This window comes from Anser brachyrhynchus (assembly GCF_964034855.1).
Source record: "Anser brachyrhynchus genome assembly, chromosome: 4".
Taxonomy (NCBI): domain Eukaryota; kingdom Metazoa; phylum Chordata; class Aves; order Anseriformes; family Anatidae; genus Anser; species Anser brachyrhynchus.
In genome coordinates this window covers 720,944-742,635 of record NC_137698.1, presented here as the reverse complement: position 1 = coordinate 742,635, position 21,692 = coordinate 720,944, and the positions used below count along the sequence as shown (strand labels likewise).

The 21,692-nt window shown below is 47.4% G+C and overlaps 1 protein-coding gene across 2 annotated transcripts; it reads left to right on the top strand.

Annotated features, from left to right (window-relative positions):
- The first annotated feature begins 447 nt into the window (after positions 1-447).
- GPAT3 (glycerol-3-phosphate acyltransferase 3) lies at positions 448-19,623 on the top strand. Of its 2 annotated transcripts, none has more exons than XM_080589127.1 (12): positions 448-680; positions 7,745-7,817; positions 12,849-13,119; positions 13,601-13,675; positions 14,175-14,264; positions 14,468-14,561; positions 14,952-15,067; positions 16,303-16,358; positions 16,803-16,888; positions 17,150-17,278; positions 17,839-17,918; positions 18,515-19,623. In XM_080589127.1, the coding sequence occupies exons 1-12, from the start codon at positions 537-539 to the stop codon at positions 18,639-18,641; spliced, it is 1,341 nt and encodes a 446-aa protein (XP_080445253.1). In that variant the 5' UTR covers positions 448-536; the 3' UTR covers positions 18,642-19,623. The 2 variants fall into 2 exon arrangements, with proteins under 2 accessions (XP_080445253.1, XP_080445254.1); XM_080589128.1 differs by lacking the exon at positions 448-680 and adding an exon at positions 835-861.
- Positions 19,624-21,692: the final 2,069 nt, after the last annotated feature.

Sequence of the window (21,692 nt, the reverse complement as noted above, 5' to 3'; positions counted from 1 at the left end):
GTCCCTGGAGAAATCACATAGAGAGGCGAGGTGATGCAAGGAGTGGGAGAAGAGAGTCACATGCAAAGCTGAGGTGCCTTATGCAGGATACACCGTGCCAGAGCCAAAACTTGGAGCCTGGACCACCTCATAGTCTGTGCGTCCCTCCTGGAGGTAGTTCTGTGGGCCAGGGCTAGGCCTCAGGCTCTACCTGCGTTTTTTCCCGGGCTGCTTGGCTCCCAGACACCTTTCTGACCTCTGGAGTATGAAACCAAGGCGCCCTTTTCCTACCTAACGCCTACCAGAACCGCCTGTGGGCGCCGCTTTCCGCAGTCCCTCACAGCGCTGCCCGCCCCAGGCCCCGGCAGCCCGCCGGGCACCGCCAGCTCCGTCCCCAGCGGCGCCCAGCAGCACCCCGCCGCCGGCCAGCCGGGCTCGGGCCGGGCGGAGCGGGGCGGCCCCGGGGGCGGTCCGGGGCCGGCCGCGAGGCTTTAGGGCGGCGGAGGGCAGCGGCCGCTCTCGGAGCGGAGGCGGTGCGGGAGGCGGCGCTGCCCGCCATGGAGGAGCTGGGCTGGCTGGCGGCGCGGCTGAGCGCGGCGTGGCTCGCCTTGGTGCTCGCCCTCATCGTGCTGCCCTCGGCGTTGGGCGTCTCGCTGGGCATCTCCGAGGCCTATATGTGGGTGCTGGTGAAGACGCTGGAGGTAGGCGGGGGCGGGGGGGGGAGGCTGCCCGCTCGCCCTTCATCCCTGCTTCAGTGCTTCCATTCTTCCCTGCCGGCCGGGCGCCCTCGTACCTCCATGGACGCGCTGCGAGGGGGTGCCGGGGGCTGCCGGGCGGGCGTCGCCTTCTCCCGGGGCGGGCAGACCCCCCATGTGCCGCCCGGTGAGGGGAGGACTGAGCCGTCGCCCTTCCTCCTCCAGCTTTGTCCTGGTCCTCCTCTTCCCCCCGCAGCTGTGGTGCGGCCAGGCGGGGAGGGCCTCCTCGGCGGCGCCGCGGGCTGTGACGGCCCCCGAGCTGTGCTCTCGTTGCCCCTTCTTGCGCTCTGTAAGGAGCGAAGGCGTCCGTGGTTCCGCTGCGGAGCTCCGTGCTCTCGCTGGAAAGGCAGCCAAGCAACGCACCGCCACCTGTGCCGGCCTCGGAGCCGGGGGTGCCCACTGAGCGGGGCCCGGGCCGGCCGCCCGGCCCGCCGGGGTGCGAAGAGCGCCCGGCGCCGTTTTATCGCGTGGCGGCGGCCCCTCGTGGGAGCGGGGCTGCTGGGGAGAGCGTGAGGGAATGGCGGCTGGCGGGGCCTCGTCCTCGTGGCCGGGAGGGGGCTGCGCCTCCCCGGCGAGGAGCGAAGGAGAAGTCATCTCCTGTGGGGTCTGTGGTGGTGCGGTGTGTATCGGTACGTTGTCATGGCAAGTGGGCTTTGTCACGCTTGGTCTTGTTCTACGAGGTCTCAGCTTAAAAATTGCTTCAGTGCCTTAAGGATCTTTGGTACTTTTCTTTAAAGTAATAATGAAAAAGCGAACGGGTACTTCTCTTTAAAATTAAACAAAAAAAAAGTGCCAACGGCCTAATCGAAATGGCGTCTCTTCAGCGCATCTCAAGTAGATCTGTTTTAAGGCTTCTGGTGAGAATGGGCATATTCGAGGTGTTTTCTGAGGGTGTGGGGCAGATCTTTTCGTACATAGTGTGAATGGTGTGAGAATAACTTGAGGCTACAAAAACCGGTTGCCGCTAGGATTAAAAATGGGTAGCAGAAGCTGATGAGGTGAAGGTTCGTCTGCCTGAAGGAGCCTGCAGATGGCCTAGTGAGATAGCCTTGTCTGAGCAACTTGCTTTTACCTGTGACAAACTGCCGTTTATGTGCTTAATTCTTATCTCATTATCGCTATTTATAGTCTTGTCAAATGGAGCAGCAAAAAGTGACTTGAAATGTCTTGGGCAGAAGTATGGAGAAGCAGCTGACAGCATGCTGATGGTGGTGGCCTGCTGGTCTGAGAGTACGAGCTGTTGAGATGCATAAGGGAGGAAATAATCATATATTTTGGGAGATGTGGTTAGATCTGCCTTCTGGAGGTACAGGTGCAGTTCTGTGATCTGTTTCTTCATAAATAGATGCAATTTATAATAAATATGGTATGTATTACAAATTGATTAATTGATTAATCTTTAATACTTTTAAAATGTGTTACACTGCTGTATTTGTATTTTACAGGTTTCTGTTTTATTCGTATATATGTCAATATGAATTATATATTTAAATGACAAATTGAGAAGGGTTCTGAGGTGAAGAGTCTGCAGAGATGTACCTACTTCACTTCTTGAGTGGATAAGATCAGTGTCGTGTAGACAAAATGAGGGGGACTCGAGGAGTGGATAGTTCGTTCCCTCAGGACGCCTGCTTAGGGAGAAGACTGCACAGAACACGCCTTGTTGAGGAGGTGTCCGCTTCTCCTTGGCTCGTGAATATGCTTGCCTCAGCAGCTTGATGTAGCATTGGTTCGAAGCAGTGCCTGCAAGAGGCCCTGAAGATAGATGTTGTTGTAACTGACTTTTTCCTGCCAAAAAATAATATTAACAGTGGAAAGTGGTAAATACGTAGTTGCTAGCCTTGTGCAACTGTGCTGCCTAAAACTTCTGGACTGTTGAGTTGAATCTGCAGGCTTTCTACTGAGTAGCAGTAGACTGTTTTGGAGCAGTGTTGAGTCACAGGATGCAGCAGTCTCAGGCAGGTGAGACCCTTCCCAACTCTGTGGCCACCTCAGCGGCTTCCTGAGGCTTTTCCTTTTTGGTTTCCAGCCTCGGATCTCCCAGAAAGGCTCCTGTCTTTGCAGAGCGGTATGATCTTGGGCCTGCAGCATATTGCAGGGTAGTATTGCACTACTGCAGCCTTCGTTGCTTCTTTGATGGACAGAGTGTGTGAACTGTTGGCCAAGTGGTGGCAGTTCGCGGACACTAGGTGAATACGGATTTAATCTCTGTCTTTTGCCTGTTTATAGCTCCCTGTGGGCACAATGGGAGGATACAGTGACTGTGCAGTTGAATTTCTGTGCAGTTTTATGTTGTCAGGTAACATTGTGTGCTTTCTGTAGAGGTTATCTGTTATGAGAGTCCAGCTTCGCAATCTTGGACAGAATAGTCCGGGGACTAGGTACCTGGGTTTGCTCTGAAGTGTGTGGTGTCTGCTGGCCCACTGTCATGGCAGACAAATATGTGCCTCTGGTGTGCAGCTGTCTTTGAGGCTGTGGTATGGAGTCAGATGAGGATGATACTGGACTCGCACTGGAGTTTTTCCCTGCCAATACAAATAAATCTGCGTGTGCTTCTTTGAGGAGGTGTGATGCTCACTTCCAGTGCTGCTAGTGTGGCCCCAGAAAAGGGAGGGGAAGAGCTCCTTTAAAGAACAACATGTTCTTGTATTCTGGTCATCTGAAATTACTGACAAGGGAGATCAGTCGGTGCACAGTATTTTCTCTGTGCTGAGCTGCCTTGGCAAGGAACGTTATTCTGAGCAAAACGCAGCATGTACAGACAGCGGCACTGAGGAAGTGGTTATGTTTGACTGCATTGTTTGGTTGTGTTTAAACACACAGTATTGTACTGGGGATGACAAGCTCTATATGGAGTGGGTAAATACATGTACTTGCTTTTCTATATGAGAAGGCAAAAAAGAAGTGGAAGAGCATGACTTGACTATACTAATGGCAGAGGATTGCTGTTAGCCCACTTGCTATTAGAAGACCTGTTTCCCCCATCACATATATATTGTTCTTGAATTGCTTTGCCACACAGAGAAAATGGCTTGCTTTATTCTGCCTATGGATTCCCTTTCAGTATGGAAATATCTGGCACAATGTTAGCACGTGTTTGTTTTTTAAATGTTGGATTACTGCTACAGAAGTTTCTCCAGCAGCTGTTGGCTCCTGTGAGGAGTTCTTCAGACTACTGGTGCCCTGCTGTGTTGACGCTTACAGAATCATTTGCAACAGAAGTATTTCTTACTCTTGAGCCATGGAGACTGCCTCCTGTGATCATCACTGTGTGTGATGACTCAACCTGTTAGTTATTAAACACCCTCAGGTAGCTTCCAGTTGTTAATTTTGTTCATTGTTCCTTTTTGGTGTCAATCACACACTCCCTTCAATCGAGGCTTTCCAATTCTGGGGCTTTTTGTTAGCAGAAGAAACATTTCTTGGCTTGTTTTTGCTTTGAGTGCAGTAATGTGCAGCAGATGCTTGGAGTCGTAGGTGCGTTAGCATCATGTAACTGATCTGTCTGGGATTAATAGTGGCCCCTTGTAACAGAGGAAGTTTCTAATAGTTTTTTTATGCTGCCCTGCAGGGAATGCACTTTGACTAGGCAAGGGTGTAAAAAAAAAAAAAAACAAAAACAAACAAAAAAAAAAATTTGGTAGCTGTGAGGTGGAGGCCCGAGTGCTGGTGTTACAGATGACCTTGGCAACCTGAAGGGAGCTAAAGTTGGAAAGAAGAAACCTGGGGACAAAAAGGATCTTTGGGTGCCATTGGTGAAACAGTAGGCTCTGGCTCTGTGGGCTGTGCTGTGCTCTTTCCCCAGCACTCAAAACGGCAGCAGCTTTCCCCTGAACCACCGTCAGGGTCGGGAGCTATGGCATGTGGTATAAGGGTGGGGAAGCAAAAGGGAGAATTTGCAGCCTGTAAACATGAATCACTGTGGCTTTCCTGCTGCTTCCTGTTGAACTCATTGGCTTCTTAAGCAAGCTTTGACTAATGTCGTTGGACAGCGTCATTACAGGTCCTTATATCTGTGTAGCTGGCATCCTTCATGGGCTGTGGGGCGGAGGAGAGCTCGGAGCTGCAAGAACAAGGCTGAAGGCTACTGGGTCAGAGGTTAATAAAAGCTCCTGAGGAGGAGTCTGATGGGGACTATGACCCTTGTTGGCAGGGTCAGCATTGGGTTTTGGGGCAGTACCGCAGCACACCTGCTGCGTAATCTTAGTTCCTCAACAGTGTTAACCTGGGCCCCAGTCCCGTGCAGGCCCCTACCAGTGTGCACAGCAGGCTTAGTAACGAAGGCTGCTGGCACACAGGTGGGGTCAGTGGAGCTGGGGTTGCCCTCCACTGGATTTATGTTGCTAATTACTGCAGCATCTTCCTGGTCAACAACCCTGACCTGGTGCCACTCCTGATTTCCCAGTGCGTGAGCACTGGCAATTCTGATACTGCTGATACGCAAATGCCGTTTGTGAACAGCAGCAGCCCTACTTGTATCTTGTCCTAAAGGTGTCTTAGTGCGTGGAGGTGTAAAAGAAGCTACTCGGCATTTATGTTGCAAATGCCCTTGATGCTGTCCTGTCAAGCTGGGCTCTTTGTCCTGTTGGGAGCCTGTGACTAAGATGCCCCCCAGGATGAGGAAAAAATGGCATGGGTACCCCAGAGGGCCCTCTACCCTCACTCTGAAGTCATTGCTCCTTTTGGCATTAATCTCCTCACACAAAGCACGCCAAGTGGCATCCAGGCTGTGCTGCCTCCCCTTGTGTGGGGGTGCTCTGAAATCTGTGTTTCTGTTGAGGTGTGGAGGGCCTCCAAGGAGGATGCTGACCTACACCAGCATATCCACATCTGCTCTTAGCGTGACCTGCCAGCGGCCTTAACAAGGGAACGCTAGCGATCCAGTGCTGTGTAACTTCAGATTTCAGTCAGTTCAGTAATTCAGTAAGCTCTCCTCTTTTCAGTAGCCATCAAAGATGGCTCCTAAACTGGATGCGATATTTAAAGCTGATAAACAGGGTGAAGACAAGCTCCATCTGTAAGAGCTTGTAACATCTGTAAGGGGAAGTCCATGCTGCGTTCCTAGCTGAGGTGTGACTGCTTTGAGAGGACCTGGGAGAAGTCATTTCTCTGGCAGTATTTGTGGCTCCGGCAGTAGCCCAGTATGTTTTTGCTGTTGTGTGTAATAAGTGACTTGCCTGTTTACAGAGACTTTAATTACGTCTTAACTCAGTGGTTCAAGCCAGGTCAGAGGATGATTAGGTCACTGTACTTGCAGTTCAGCCTGTGCCCCTACTTCTGTGTAGTGGAAGAAATGTAGAAATAGAGGTGTTGTGTGTAGCTCATTGCTTTAGCAGTGTTTCCTTTTGGTGTTTGCCAAGGATGATGTGTAACAGGAAGGTGCAGGGCTGCTCCTAGAAGTTGTAGTTCCTGGAACAGCTGCTGCTTCAGCCACAGAAGAGCTGGGAAAAGAAGTGATGGCATTGGCAGGGCAGGTGGTGATTCAGCAAGGGTGGATATGGGAAGCAGGACTGGCAGCCTGCTGCTCTCAGAGGTTACGTGCTGGGGGCCATGCCTTCAGCCAGCATGCTGGGCCTTCAGGATGCGCGTGGATCTCCAAATGCCCCACAGCTCTGTTGGAGGGAAGAGGAGCAAACTGCATGGTCCAGCACAGGGATGATGGACAGAAAGCCTAAATTTTGGGGGGCTGTGTGTCCTGAGAGTCACTTCAGTCCCACATTGCTGAGTCCTTTGTGTGCAGGTCGGCGAGGCCTGTTGGTGCTGCTAAAAAGCACGGCTTCACTGCTGGGGGAGTGGAGGGTGAGCCATTGAGGTCTGGACAGAATGATTCGTGTAAGCTGCTTCTGCTGGGTCAGTGTCCTTGGAACAGCTGCTGTCACAGCTTTTCTAGAAATCGTATAAAATTTAAATGGAGGAGGAGTGAAAATGCATTGTCTTCACTGGCAACTGTTTAAGACAGCTGTCTGTGGGCTTTGCATCCCTTGGCAGCGCAGCCATGTGGGGAAAGAGTGGATCCAGGGCAGAAGGGCTGCCCCAGAGTGAGGGGCAAGGCTTCAGGGCAGCGAAGGACTTTTGCCACCGTCAGCCCCATAAAAATCCTGCCTGCTACAGGTGGCAGGGGGCTGCTGCACAGCGTTGCGTGGAGCTGACTCAGCTGAAGGTGGAGGAAGCCTTGTTGCCTGTGAACAGGTTGGGCTGGCTACAGTCCTGCCAGGGCTGGAAACCAGCGGGTGTTTTGTGGTGCTGAATGCCTCCACCACACAGGTTTGTGGGCAAGCACAGATTGTGGGGGGCTTTGCAAGCTGTGCAGGATGGCTTCATTCCCCTTTGTCTGCTTCTGACAGTCTGCATGCTACAGAACAGCAGGTTAACCCCGGTGAGCTGGCAGCCCTGTCTAAGGGCAGGGAAGTGGCTCCGTGTGAGTGTGGTTGGGCCTGAATCTGTGCTGCTTGGAGCCCTGAAATGCCAGGAAACGAGCAGGTGAAGAGTCATGGGCGAAAACCAAGCGAACCAGGCTTGCTGTGACCCCCAATAGCTGGGTTAGCTGTGTTCAGGCCTCACTGGATGTGGCCCACTTGGACTTTTTTACGTGAGTATGGTAAAATAGTGACGGTACAAGGTCAATTGCAGCATGTCTGTGGGCTTTGAACTCATGCTGTGCTCTTAGGCTGTTGTGCAAGTAGTGAGGCAGGCAGGGGCTGTGGGGCATGTGGTGCCTCAAATGACACTGCAGAGTACGTTGATCTCATTGGCCTTCTGAAGACTGGCAAGCAGAGTCAGGAAGCACTTGCTTGACCTGCATGTGCTTTGGTAATTAAATATGTTCAGCACTGGTTCTTCAGAGGAGAAGTATATGTTTCTGTGTGTGCGTCTGAGGAAGACAGGTGCCTTATTACCTGGTGAAGAGGCAGAAAGAAAATCACAACTGATCTTGAAGTGTTGCTACAGTAGAAGTGTTTCTTAAGTGAATACTACATCTGGGGTACTAATGCATTCTTTCTCTTCAACAGTGGGCCACTATACGGATAGAAAAAGGTGTCAAGAAGCCCCAGCCAGAGGTGCTGAAGACTCCTGCTGCTAATGGTAAGAGCTCAGCATCTGGTTATACTGTTCAGACTAACCTGCCAAAGTAGGCAGGATAAGCCATTTCAAATGGAAAGGTGCATGTGTGTGAGAAACATGGAGAAGGGTGGTAGTATGTTTATGAACTTTGATATTTAATTATTTAGCAATACTTCTGTCACGTTATTAGGCAATATACTGGCACCACAGCTGTACTGCAGAGTGAAATGCTTCTCCTACTGGCTTGTGGTGAATGGTTGAAAAACCAGGGGATGAGGAAATGAGGGGTACAAAATAACATCAAGTTGACTAAAGCTGAGTTTCAGGTGGAGACTGTCCTCAGTTGAGGGAAATAACAGTTGCAATACGAGTTTGCTTTTGTCTTGAAACCTGTGTTTAGTACAGTACTTGCAAGGCTGCTGGCCAACTCTTAAGAGCATCAGAATACATTTAATAGTCTCTGAGGAGATCTGCCTTCTAGTGGACAGTGTTTGACAAGCTCAGAGTACCTTCTCTGTTTTAGGACTACTGGATGTTACACTTTTTTTCCCTAATTAGTCTGCTCCTACTTACATGCTGCCTCCTCGAGTTAATTCACTGCTTGCCAGATTAACAACTTGGTCTCCTTGTTTGTATAAAGACAGCTGAAGAGTTGCAAAATCAGGTTAAAGGAAGAAATATGAAGCAATAGCTTTTCTTACTATGTGATATCCTGCACAGTGCATGTGTCAGGAGGGTTGTACTAGGGCAGAGTTGGCTGTGAGAGCACGTGGGGGCTGCATGTGTGGTGAGAGCGGTTGGTGTTTGCCCAGGCTGCTCTGGGCCAGCACTTGGTTTCATCCTAGTACTTGATTGCCTCTGTACTGCTGCCAGTTTGCTGGGTTTTGATCACTTCAGTGTCAGCACTTTCTGTCTCACTTCATTTGGCAGCAAAGCTGCGAGCGGGAGCCCATTAGCAGACAAGTGAATTGTCTTCTGATTCTACCAATTAGCTGATGTCAACGTGGTACAGTAATGGGGACCGAAGTGGTTGTGTGCATTTCGTCTCCAAAGGAGCAGCCTTACCAATGCCGGCACACATGGGTATTGTGCTGTCTGCGTGCAGGGTGGGTAGCAGACCTAGCTGTCAGTTACAGCTGTAATCATGAGCCGCAGGTTACTGCACAGCAGTTCTGAACACAGGTCAAAATGGGACTTGTAACCTAATTTGTGCTTTTTGGGGGGTGGTGAAGAGTTGTCTCTATCAGTCACAAGTGTCTTGAAGAGTTTTCTGCGGTGTGACAGGGGTGTAGTGTTCCCCCTTACTCTGTCAGGTGCCCCATTACTGTGCTCTACAGGTTGAGTGAAGCAGTGAGCAAACCTTCCTTCATGTAAGGGTGATGGTGTCCCACCACGTTTTGGGTCACTGAGAGGGCAGGGAATGTGACTGTGCTGCTGTAACTGCACAGTCAGAGCTCTGTCCTTCCTGTACCTTTGGTCATCGAGGCACATGGGTTGCTTTTTCTCCAGAGAAAGTACAACTCTAGGGGTAGAAGACATGGAAAGTGCACACTTCTGTGAGCTGCCTTCCTCTGAAACCACCAAATAGCCGTGCTGAGTACCTGTTCCCCCTGCATGTTTGGCTGAGGGGTGTACTGTGTATGTGGTGGCTGAGAACCTGGATTAACCCACGTGCATGTGTTTGGCTGGAGCCTTAGTGATGGCAGAAATGCCCTGGGGTAATGCATAGAGATGACAGCAGGCTGACTTGGTGCTCAGGTTCTGTTGGATGAGGTTACATAAACACAGCTGTGGCCTGAAGCACAGTTCATAAAGTCCTTTTGTTGGAAGAAGAAATGAGAACTTTTCCCACTGTACATGGCTCTTAATACGGTAAGCTAGAGCTGGGCTCCTCCTGACTTGAGGTGTGGGGGGGCAAGGAGGTATGTAGTGTCCTGTGCCAGGCTGTGCTTTTGGGAGCTCTTGAAGCCGATCCACTTCTGATCAGGATGCCAAGTTCCTGTATGTGTATGAAGCTGCGGTGGGACCAGGGCAGGCAAAGGTCTGTCACGGCTGACGTGGTATCTCTGAGGTGTCAGGGCACAGGCGGGCAGAGGCCTGATGGCGTTACGCAATGTTTACCGAAGGAGGAGAAGGTTCTGGTGGTAAGAGGTTGTCGAGCAGCTGATTAAAGTAGGGTCAAGGCAGGGGGCTGTGTGCGCGTACCCACATGCGTGTTGAGTGCTGGCTGGCACGAGGGGCATGTGCAGTACCTGTTGCATTTGTCCTGACCATCCAGTCCTCTCTAGGAGGTGGGTCAGGAAAGAAGGGAGCATTGCGCATGGAAGGTCCAGTTTGCCTGGCAGGAGAACCATATTCTTCCTCAAAAAGCTCAAATTCAATCTCGTGTGGACCCTTGACAGGAAAGCCAAGGGAGAAGGTGGCCGAGCAGATGCCACCTTTGCCTCCAGTACCAAAACCCAGTGTATTTGACATGTGTTGTTGAAAAGGGCCGGCCTGTGTTGGTGGTGTGAGGAGTAGCCCCAGGCGAGATGCTGGCTGGCCCTTGTGCTGCATGAGGATGTGGCTGGTGCTGTCACCTCGTGTGCCCTCTGTTCAGAGGGCAGTGGGCTGAAGTGGTGGTCCCAGGGGTAGCTGTGGGCCCAGCAGTGTCTGGAGGCTGGTTCTTTATCTCAGCAGCTGAGGATTGATTACTCAGCTGTCCGTGTAGGTGCTGCCTGGGCATTAGGCAGTCCTTTTGAAGCTGGTGGGTTTAGAAATGCTGAACTGCTGTTCAGGTCACTTCTACAAGCGACACTGACTGAGAGACATGCAGATTATGTGATCGATTGTATGTAGTGTCAAGTTTGAGTTTGCATAGTGAGTTAAGTGGTGTCTGAGAGCTGGAAGGCTTGTGGCTTGTGCTGTAATACCGAGTCAAGCAGTAGCTGTTGTTTTCCTTGTTGGTGGAGGGAGTTGCTTGCTGTACTTGGGCATAATGCTGCTTTCGAGCTGTCTGTCTCTGGCCAACTGCCTGTGGCCAAGGGATTAAAGGCCACCAAGTGTTACTCGTGATTACAGGAAGTCTGAGGATATCGCTTGAGCAGCATGTGCTTTGCTTGGTTCTGGTCATAATACCTTCAGGTGCTGCTGGCACCCTGCTCGAGTACCTTGTCCCGAAGGCAGCAGGCGCCTGGGGGTGTGGTGTGACGACAGCAGCAGGCTGGTGCCCTGGGGTGCAGCCAGCACTAGCAGGGTGGCACTGCCCGCTGCTGTGTGAGCCAGGGGAAACAGCTGCTTGGCTGCTGCCAAGCTGCGGGTGGGTCAGGAGGAAGCTTTCCCAGCTCTGCTGGGACTGGGGAAGGGCAGTGGCACTGGTGCCAGCTTCTGGGCTGTGGCTTAGCTCCCACCCTAGCGGTTGTGGGGAGAAAGAGGCTGGGCTGTCCTGCTGTGGACTTGGGTGTCCTGCAGGACATGGGTTTAAGGGAACGGCTGAAGGAGGAAAGGAAGGAGCCTCTAAGTAGTGCTCTGATCTGGGTTGTAAATGCTACCCAGGGGCAATCCCTGCTGCTGGATGTTTGTGCTTTTTGTTTGTTTAATGGGGATCCTGAAGTACGCGTGTGTGTTTGGGTGTGCTGTATTTATTTACTCATACAGGGTACTGATAGGAATGTGTGCTGTGCAGTGGTCTGGTGCAATAGCAAGTTGAGCTGCAGGTACTAAAAGCTTGTTGCAGTGTGGTGTCTTCCTTGGGTGTTATTTAGTATTTACTTCAGTGATTTGAGTGGTATATCTTGGAGCTCCTTGTGTTCACGCATGCATGCCAGAAAGATTACCCATATCAGTTGTAATCTAAATGTTGCATGTAATATATTCACGGAGTTCTGCTGCTGGCAGGGATTTCTTGGGATTTTGTGGGGAATTCAGTGCTGCAGGGTATGTACTTGTGGGAAAGGTCCTTGTAGTTCAAAACAGTTGGGTGCTTCCTCCCTACCCATTGATCTTGATATTGAGGCACAGTGATTATGCAATTAGTCGGCATTTGATAGAGTGGCACCTTGAACTTGGACCTCAGTAACCCTAGTTGAGCATCTCTGGGGATGGTTGTTCTGGTTAAATGCTATTCTGGATTTCTGAAGTCATCGGTTTCAGGAGCCAGACTTGCTTACCAGAAGGCAGCCACTTGATCTTTTAGCTTACGTGACTTGCCCTTGCTTTCAAAAGCTCAAGTGATCTATAGGTGCTTATCTGACAACAAGATAAACAAAAAAGTGCTAGTGAGAAGAAATACTTGATACTCGTACCGTGATTCTGACCTCTCCAGGTTACTTTCCTACTGCCAGACATCCTGTGGGCAGAGTTGAAAAGAAATGCAACCATTAATGGCAGACCACATTACATTGAGGACCCTCCAACTTTCTCAGACGTGGTGTTTTCATTGTTCGATTTACACTAAAATAAAAATAGTGCGTTCTCTGTGCTTATAAAAAGACTTGTGCTCTGAAGGAAGGCGGGTGCATTTCTTCATGGCTGGTCCTTGTGCAGATGCTATGGAAGCTGTTTGGGCCAGGCTTTGACAGGTAGCAGTAGAGCATGTTTTAGTAGACCATGGCTGTGGGAAGCTGGGATATCCAAACTTGAATCACGGCTAGGAAGTGGGGAAGCCGCCATGGAGGAGATGGAACACCCTTAAATACACAGAGCACCAGGAGCAGTTAGTGGAGAGGGCAAGTACACATTTGATCACCTCTGGAAGGGTAGGATTGTCTTGGATGAAATCGCCAAGCTGGAGGGGTCAAGTGGTGGGAGACATCTTGTCATCTTGTTTCACCTCCATTTCACACCAAAACTTCGTATATGTTCTTTGTTTGGGGTGTTGATATAGGAAGGGGAGCTAGGACTGGGTTACTGAAGGGTATGTGGTGTGTGTTCAGCTACCCATCTGAGCATGCTGTCATAAGAGTACTTCTGGCTGTGAATTTTTATCCTGAAGCAAAGCAGAGCTGCAAATGTTGAGGAGGATGATGAATTAATAGAACTGCTTCTTCATATGGCTACCCTTTCCTTCCCAAGGTATCATAGAAAGAGATGAAACGCCTATGGAGAAAGAAATTGCGGGTCTACATCGAATGGAGTTCCAATTCTCCGACATATTCTATTTCTGCAGAAAAGGCTTTGAGGCCATTGTGGAAGATGAAGTCACCCAAAGGTTTTCCTCCGAAGAGCTGGTCTCCTGGAACCTCCTCACAAGGACTAATGTCAACTTCCACTACATCAGCCTGAGGCTCACTGTTGTGTGGGTCATTGGTGTTATAGTGCGGTACTGCTTCCTGCTGCCGCTACGGTAAGCTCGCGGGTGCTGAGGGGTTCTGCTACTCAAGGAATACCTCCATCTGTGCCTCCCCAGGTTTTTTAGCCAAAGGCAAAAATTACAGATAGAGAACAAGTTGCTTAAACTCTCATATGAGCGGATAAGAAGACATTCAGAACATTTGTCTCCTGTTTGACACAGGACAGTAGATGATGGCTAGTGATCATGTCTTCTGTGACTGCTTCTCCCAAGTCAAGTATATTGGCAATGTGAATGTAGTGCTGTGATCTCTGAAGCTCAGTGAGTTCTGAAACTACATGCATCAGGGCATCTGATACTGCTGCCTTAGTGAGGCCATCATTTTGAGCAGTGTGTCAGGGAATTAGTAGTGAATTAGAGAACTGACTGTAAAGGATCTGCAGGGCAACTCACCTTTGGTAATCCCTTCCCATTTTGAAGGGGAGGTGATGTTAAAATAAACAAAACTGCTTTGCTTTCATGTCTCTTCCTACAGCTTTACTCTTGCTGCTATTGGGATTACCTCGATGATTGTGGGGACAACGCTGGTAGGTCAGCTGCCAAACAGCAGGTGAGTGCTCTGTTTGGTGTGTGAGGGTCATATGGCTGATTATGTAGCCTTGTGTCAGTGCAAAGCACTCAGGATTGAGACGGGAATGGTTTCACGTGCCCTGGACGACCTACTGATAGTCCACTCGACCTACAAATACACTACCTTGGTGGGGGTGGCTTCTTGACAAGTTTGGGGCTGAGGCTGGTGCTTTGGTCAGTCCCTCTTTCTGTCATAAACACTCACAGGGCTTATTAAAATATAAAAATACAAATGAGATACTGTGCTGAGATTAAAAAAAAGCCTCTTGAGATGACTGCCTTGCCTAGGTAAACAAGATGAAGCACATGCCATGCCTCTTGGCCTAGCTGCCGTAGCAAGTGAGTGGTAGAGCTGGGAATAGCCCTCTGCTTGAGTACCAGGGAAGTATTCTAGCCCTGAGTTGAGTAGGCTGGAGAACATTGCATGTGTGTCTAGCTGCTTTCCAGCATTCCCCAGATGCCTGTGTCTTCTCTTTCAGTGTGAAAAACTATCTGAGCGAAGTGGTCCACCTCACGTGCTCCCGGATCCTTGTCAGAGCTTTGTCTGGGACTATCCATTACCATAACAGGTGAGTGAGCTTATGTTATGGTAACAAAACAGCATGTATGCTCTGTGGTGGGAGTATCTCATCAGGAAGGGGGCAGCTCACTGCTGACCCACAGGCCTTGTCAATGCTAGATGCTGACTGACCTGATTGCTTTATGGAGCTGTGTGCTTCATGTGGTGCTCATGGAACTACTGGCAGTCTAACAACAAATTTTGTAATTGCAGGGAAAACAAACCTCAGAAAGGAGGCATTTGTGTTGCCAACCACACATCACCCATAGATGCGATCATTTTGACCAATGATGGATGCTATGCAATGGTATGAGGGGATTGATGATGGGGGAGAGGGAGAATATCAAAACTGTGGAATATTGGTTGTGGAGTTCAACGTTTAGCTCTATCAATTAGTGGGCAGATTACCTCGAGCACTGGGGAAAAGTACAAAATTGTTTGAGTCTGACTACAGGTTATGTGCTGGTGAAGTTGCCCTGAAAATATCAATGTCAGGCTCTTAATCTGTTGGAAATCATTGAGATAGGTGTTCGCACATACTTCTAGATCCATTCAAGGAAATGCAGTGTAATGGTTTTTGTAGACACTGCTCAATCCTGATTTGTGGTTTCCAGTATGACTTTTTTTTTTCTATCAGGGATGCTGTGAAACTGTGTTTTGGGTGTCTTGTATGCCAATGTGTCTCCTGGGCTTGCAGGTTGGCCAGGTTCATGGTGGACTAATGGGAGTCATTCAGAGAGCAACTGTGAAGGCCTGTCCTCATGTCTGGTTTGAGCGCTCAGAAATTAAAGACCGCCATCTAGTGACAAAAAGGTGAGGTGTGAGTTAGAGTGGGGAATTGGATTGTTCGTGCAGCTTTGGTATGTGCTAGTGCACAAGATGCCCCACTGGGGTAGTCCCTGAACTGTCATCGAACAGCTGAGGACCGTGGTTTTGGGAAGTAAAACTTCGGAAAGGCCTGTATTAGAAGTCGTGGTTGTGGAAAGACAGAAGCACAAGGGCGCAGTGAGGCTTTAGCAGGAAACGGGATTTGCACAAAGTCAGGATCCTCAGATGACAAAAGGCTGATTTGTAAGAGCCTTTTGGCAAGGACAGTGTGTAGTTGCTTTATTCGAAATCGTGACTGCAGATTATAAGCCCCAGTCACAGGGACAGCAGCCTACTACAATTTTAATTGTAGGCTGGGATGATGCAGGCTATTCTTGTAGTGGGTTGGAGGGGTGGTGTATGGTGAACTCATCCATTCAGAATGACCCGAATGTGCTTGCTTGTGTCGGCTTGGAAAGTGTATGAGATCATCACAAACTTTAGGACTTCACGTTTGAACCGAAGTCTGCTTAGAAAGATACTGTCTGGACTTGATTCAAGAAGGGAGCCATTACAGGTGAAGAGCTTAGCTTGTTGGGGTGAGAGGGGGTGGAATTTAACTAGCCAAAAAAGACCTGGTAACGAGAGAGGCAGCTTACTATAGAATATCACCCTGAGGGGTACCAGTGAATGTTTTAAAGAAGTTCTAGGTTAACTTTTACAGGATGATTATTTTACCGCCTTTTTCCCCTCTGCACATCAGGAGAGATCTGCTGAGTTCAGAAAGGGTTATTCAAGTAATGTGAGCTGTAGTATTTTGAAGTATCCTTTTGGCAATAGGAAGTCTCCTGTTAAGTAAGCAGAGCCTGGACTGAGCACTGCACAGGTTTTTTCCTGATGTAGGCAACCTACTGCAAGTTGAGTTGATCAGTTAGTGACTTAATGGCATATGTAGGTTGGCTTCCCAGACAACAATTTATAAAATAGGTAGGAGAGGAGACAGTTGCTTGCTTCAGTCTAAAACTAATGCTTCAGTCTAAAACTAATAGAAGTAATTTGTAGGAGGGGGCATAAGGGAATCCTTGCACAACACTTAAGATTTGTGGCAGAGTGGAAGGTACATACTAATGTCTGTTAAACAGTTCTGGTTTCTTACCAAAGAGTTTGGTAACTCTAATGCATGGGGGGGGGGGGGATATTGGAAGTAGCTATTTTTTTTAGCTTTGTTGTTGCTTCCACAGGCTCAGGGAACATGTGGCAAATAAGAGCAAGCTTCCAATCTTAATTTTTCCAGAAGGTAAGAAACTTAACTGCTCCTTCCCTTCATTCAGTGTTTACTTGTCTCTGTTCCTGCTTTCACTACTTGTGGTGCCCAGATGAATCCTTACTCTGTGTTAGCTTTTGTATTTTTCATCTTTTATTAAAGATTACACTAAGACAATACTGTGTCCCTGGCTAGTGGTTGTTCTGCCAGGTGAATTGAGTGGACACAATTCACAGGACAAGATGAACTTATTCATGATATATCTAATGTCCGCCTTGTGCTTTCTTTCATACTTGTGGTTCCATTCAGGGAGTTGGTCACAAGACAAAGAATCCAAGTAAGCAGGGGAGAGATGCTTAACTTAACATAAAGGGTCTGCATTTGCTCCTCAGTATAAGGGCTGTATGTTGCTGTAGGGCTACTACTGAAATGTGGCAGGCTGTGTGAAATATTAACTTGATTTTATCTTCTGGACAGGCACCTGTATCAATAATACATCTGTGATGATGTTCAAGAAAGGGAGCTTTGAAATAGGAGGGACAATCTACCCTGTTGCAATCAAGGTATGAGGAAGAAGCTGGTTGCTGAACTTGAGAATGACTTGAGGGTCTGTCTTTGTCAGGGTGGCGGGAAGTTGTTGCAGTGGGGCTGCTAATGAAAGCACAGTAGCTCTTGTGATGGGCCACCTGCCTTGGTTGAATCCTGGTATGTATGTCACTGAAACAGTCCTGACCTGTGACTGAAAACATCCACTGAGATTCAAGACAGGCTGTGGTGGTCTGTGGAGGGAGGAAGGGATTTCATCTTCTTTTGATTCCTTACAGTATGATCCTCAGTTTGGAGATGCGTTCTGGAACAGCAGCAAATACAACATTGTCAGCTATCTGCTGCGGATCATGACCAGCTGGGCCATTGTCTGCAACGTGTGGTACATGCCACCCATGGTTAGAAAGGTAATTGAGCATCTGGTTGACTGATGACTATTTAAGTTTCTCGCTTTCTTCAAGTGTCACAGGGTCTTGGCCCTCTTCTCCAAACCCCTGGCAACCCTCATGTCTCCAATTCATTTTTATATGGGACTTCTATGAGTGCTTTTTTGATGTATGATTAGACTTAATTTTTCCTGATGTATTGTAGTACTGGGAGGGTCTTCCCTGGAAAGGGTGTGGAGTGCAGCCTGGTATTGTCAGCATCATAATAAGGATGCAAAGAATAACAGTAAATATGCTGCTGTACGTGGTTGCTAATACCAGCTGGAGTTAAGGATACATCTGTAGCTTGAAAACTGTTCTGTGCTCCATTAATGCATCCCTTTGGAGCAAAACGTACTTGAACTCGAATGTTCTTTTGAAAAACGAGATCAATGTTTATCACACAGGAGCCTCAGGTTACGTTGGCATGAGGAGGGGAGGGATCGTTTGGCATGGAATTAATTGGGAGTAGCAGATGAGAAGCATGACAGAAGTTTGTATTTATTTCTGTTTTAATTATGTTGAATTTAAAACACTTGAAGGAGGGAGAAGATGCTGTTCAGTTTGCCAACCGAGTGAGGTCAGCCATTGCTCACCAAGGAGGACTGGCTGAACTTCCCTGGTGAGTGATGCCATCCTTGTTATACTGTATGGGCTGCTTGAACTTACAGACTTCTCTGGGCTCTTAACATCTTGAGGCATGCTGCTTCTTAGGTTTGTGTTAAATACTGTTTGCCTAACTTTGTTCTACATGGGAAAATGAATGTAAGGGAGTAGTTTAAGTGTGTATAAAAAGAAGGGATGGAGAAGGGGCCAATCGATTCAGTTATGAGGCCCAGCTGGTGCTAGGAATTTAAGATGAGACAACTACAGTTTAGCACAAGATGAACTGCGTCTGCAGTTGAGGGGAAATAGTGACCCAGAAAGGCCAAGATTTTGTTCTAGGTGCAGCCTGTTGGCAACACCAGATCAGGCTCTTTCAGTAGGTATATTGGATTTGGACTGCATGTGCATTAAGACTTAAGGCGTTTGTTGTTTTTTTTAAGTAGCACAAACAAACCAGCCCCCCCAACAACTTAAGTCCAGGTTTAGAAGTTTAAGAAAATTGTCCAAATCATCTTGTATGTTAAAACTCTAGAGTTGACTAAAATGGCTATGTTACATAGTTTGACCATTCTGCTGACAAACAAGGTTTACTTTTCTCTTGCTTTGTTGTAGGGATGGAGGCCTGAAACGAGCTAAAGTCAAAGATAGTTTCAAGGAAGAACAGCAGAAAAACTACAGCAAGATGCTAGTGAGAAATGGATCAATAGGAAGTCTGCCTACAGGAACAGAGTCAGACTGAATGGTGGCTCTTCGAAACAAATATTGCACAACCAGCCTTAGCAGGAGTAATATTTTCTTTTTCTAATTGAAATTAACACAGAAACCAGAGCAACAAAATCCCTCGTGTGTGCATATTCTCTGTATGGCAGAGCCTGCCAAGAGCAGTGTCCCTGTATCTCTCCCTCTTCACTATTCACTTCCCTGCTCATCTGCATCTTCATGCACTGAGGTGCTGCAGCTCTGACTATTCTCAAATGGAACACGTGAAGGAGTTAAGGGACAAAAGGGAAGAAAAAAAGCACCCAAGTTGTCCTGAGCTTTTAAGGATGAAGGGAAGTACACTGAACAGATGCTGTCAGGACACTGGTTATGCAAATACTTGTTGTTCATGGTACGTCAAAGCTTTAAACAATTTTCTTTTTCTGTTGCTTAAACTTCTTAGACGTAGACTTATTAATGTTTTAAGATGGTGTCAGAACCGTATCATTGTTCCTGTAAGCTTGCACCTGGATGTGCAAGGGGAAAGGGAAGCAAGGACTACAGAACTCAAAGGATAGGAAAGGAGCTGCCCTGCCAAAAGCACAGTTCAAAGATAATGAGGAATTTGGTGGCCTTAAAACATGGAATTGCCTTTACTGAGAACTGTTACCAGAGGGAAGAAAAGGGGCAAGTCATCAATCTCGCTGCCTGCTGCTACTGATCAAGTCATTTTCTTTAGACCACAAACTGGAAAGGTAAGATAGAGTAAGCAGCTGGATAAGGTAGGATTTGACAGATGTATTATGTTTTTTTTAAGACTACCCTTCAGCAGAAATTGCTGCTAAAGGCTTTAAAGTCTGAAGAGCCCCTGCCAAAATAGATTTGTGGTGTTTTGGGCTAGCAATAGCTACAACTGTAAGCATAGGGATCTGTAAGTCATCTATGATACATGAAGTGGCATGTTCAAGGTTGCAGTATCTTGCTGTCTTAATGTAAAGAGTAAATAAATTCTATATTTGTAATGGGTCTTGTGTGGCATTTATGCTGTTATGTATGTGTATTTAAACAAAACAGTTGTACTTCCTGGTAACAAACTGAAGGTCATGCAGAATTCTGTCAGTGTGACACAAAGCACCATATGAAGTTGTAGCTGAGCTCCTACCTGTTTTCTAACCTTACTTTCTCCTTCTCTCCCCCCCCAGACTCAAAGGAACAGAAATGGCTTAGTGTTTCTCCTGTCTAGAGTAGGAGTGAGTTGTCACGCACACTGAACTTGAAATTAGAACCTGAATTCACATCATGGAGATGCAACCAATTTAGCTGTAATTAACTGGAAAAGAATAACGAGCTTCTAATTTTGTAACAAACCATGAGTGATTTTGTAAGTCTTACTTTGCCATAGCAATCAGAGTTCGAATTTAACACTGAGTAGAAAAATTTACTGTACTAGACCTGAGAATCTTGTTTAATACTATTAGCACATAGTCTTACAAATAACGGTTCCTGATTTGGTTTGTTATTTGTTGCTTCTGTTCTTTCTTTCCTCTTTCTGTTATTTCTATGCATTTACACACAAATGTATATTCGTTGAGTATTACATAAGCACACTGCATTTTTCACTTGGTCTTGGACATCTGGTTGTGAAACCTGTTTTGAGATATGTGACCTTGGAAGAAGACATGGGGAACAACCAGCCCATAACACTTTCAGCTTCAGCATGACAGACCTCTATCAGAGCAAAAGTGCTTCTGTTGAAGAGGGAGGGTTAGGGAGTTGAGACAAGTGAGATGCAGCAGAGGTTTTTGCCTTGTTTGAATGTAATTAGATTTTGACCTGCTGCTGCAGTCCTATTAAGATGAACTGGTTGTGCAAGATTTGGGATAATGAACATGGTAGTTGCAACTTTTGGATACTTGCTCTGAGCTGGAGCTTTGCTGGCTTGTTTTGTCCATAGGAAGACTTCTGTAAGAAATTATTTAAAAATGCATGTGTATGCATGCACAAGTGTGCACGAAAAACTATTAATCTATAAGAGTGCACATAGGGAACTTCTCATGTATACAGTGGGATATTCAACTACAGATAAAACAACTAGTGTTAAGGTTAGGGTGTAAATACAGAATGCCTAAGACAATGTTCGTAGTCAATTTGTGGCCTGATATCCTTTTACATCATGCTTTTGTAGTAGACTGCCAGCAGTTAAAGTGCATTGGATGATAAAATCTCACTTTGCTCACTGAGATGGCCTCATGTTCAAGTGCTTTCAGCAACAGGATTCTGAGATTTGGAAGAAGCAGCAGAGACTGGTTTGGTTCATGCTTAGGGTAAAACTGTGTTTTAAAGCAAAAAAATCTGCTGAGCCTCACATAAGTAGTACAATGACAGGCAAGGTAAGTTAGATCTAGCAAGGCAAATAAGTCTCTTGTTTTAAAGCTGAGTTTCAGAGTTGTAAGGAGCTGCTACTGAACTGATGGTTAAATCTTTACTCTTTGGAGAACACAAGAAAATGCACAGATTAGTAGTAAACCTTACAAGAAGGTCTGAATGAGTAGAGTGTCTGTATGGCTATGAGATGGAGCATTGCTTGGTCCATCCATCCTCCAGTATGCAGGCAGGCTATGTCTGAAAAACAGTGGTAGCTTCAAATAGATGGTTCTGGACTATATCCTTAATTCATTAGACCTGAGATCCACATTTTTGGAATGGTTTCAAAAAGTCTATTATCTTGAGGGTAGTATTTTTATAGGGCAGCAATGTAAACCCTAGTGGATAATAGCAGTGGGACAAAGAACAGCAAATGTCACTTGTCCCAGTGCTCAAGATAACTATTCACGTGTCCCCAGCCTTCAGAAGGCTTTTTGTACAATTAATTATTTTCCCTAAGAGGTCTGGGAAATGTCTTTGTATCAGTAGGGAGAGCCCAAGAAATCCAGGTGCCCCTTGAAGATTGAGACATCCTAGCGCTGGGAACTAAGGGCATTGGTTATTATTTATGGACCTAATTTTTTTAACACTTGGAGGAGGACCCTTTAAAGGAAATGGGAGTCTCCTTTTAAATTCTTAAACAATGGGGATGTTCTTCACTGGCTTT

Coding starts and splice junctions, on each gene's coding strand:
- GPAT3 (XM_080589127.1), top strand. CDS start 537: ATGGAGGAGCTGGGCTGGCTGGCGGCGCGGCTGAGCGCGGCGTGGCTC. Junction 13,120..13,600: donor TGCTTCCTGCTGCCGCTACG/GTAAGCTCGCGG, acceptor CTCTTCCTACAG/CTTTACTCTTGCTGCTATTG. Junction 16,359..16,802: donor AATCTTAATTTTTCCAGAAG/GTAAGAAACTTA, acceptor TCTTCTGGACAG/GCACCTGTATCAATAATACA.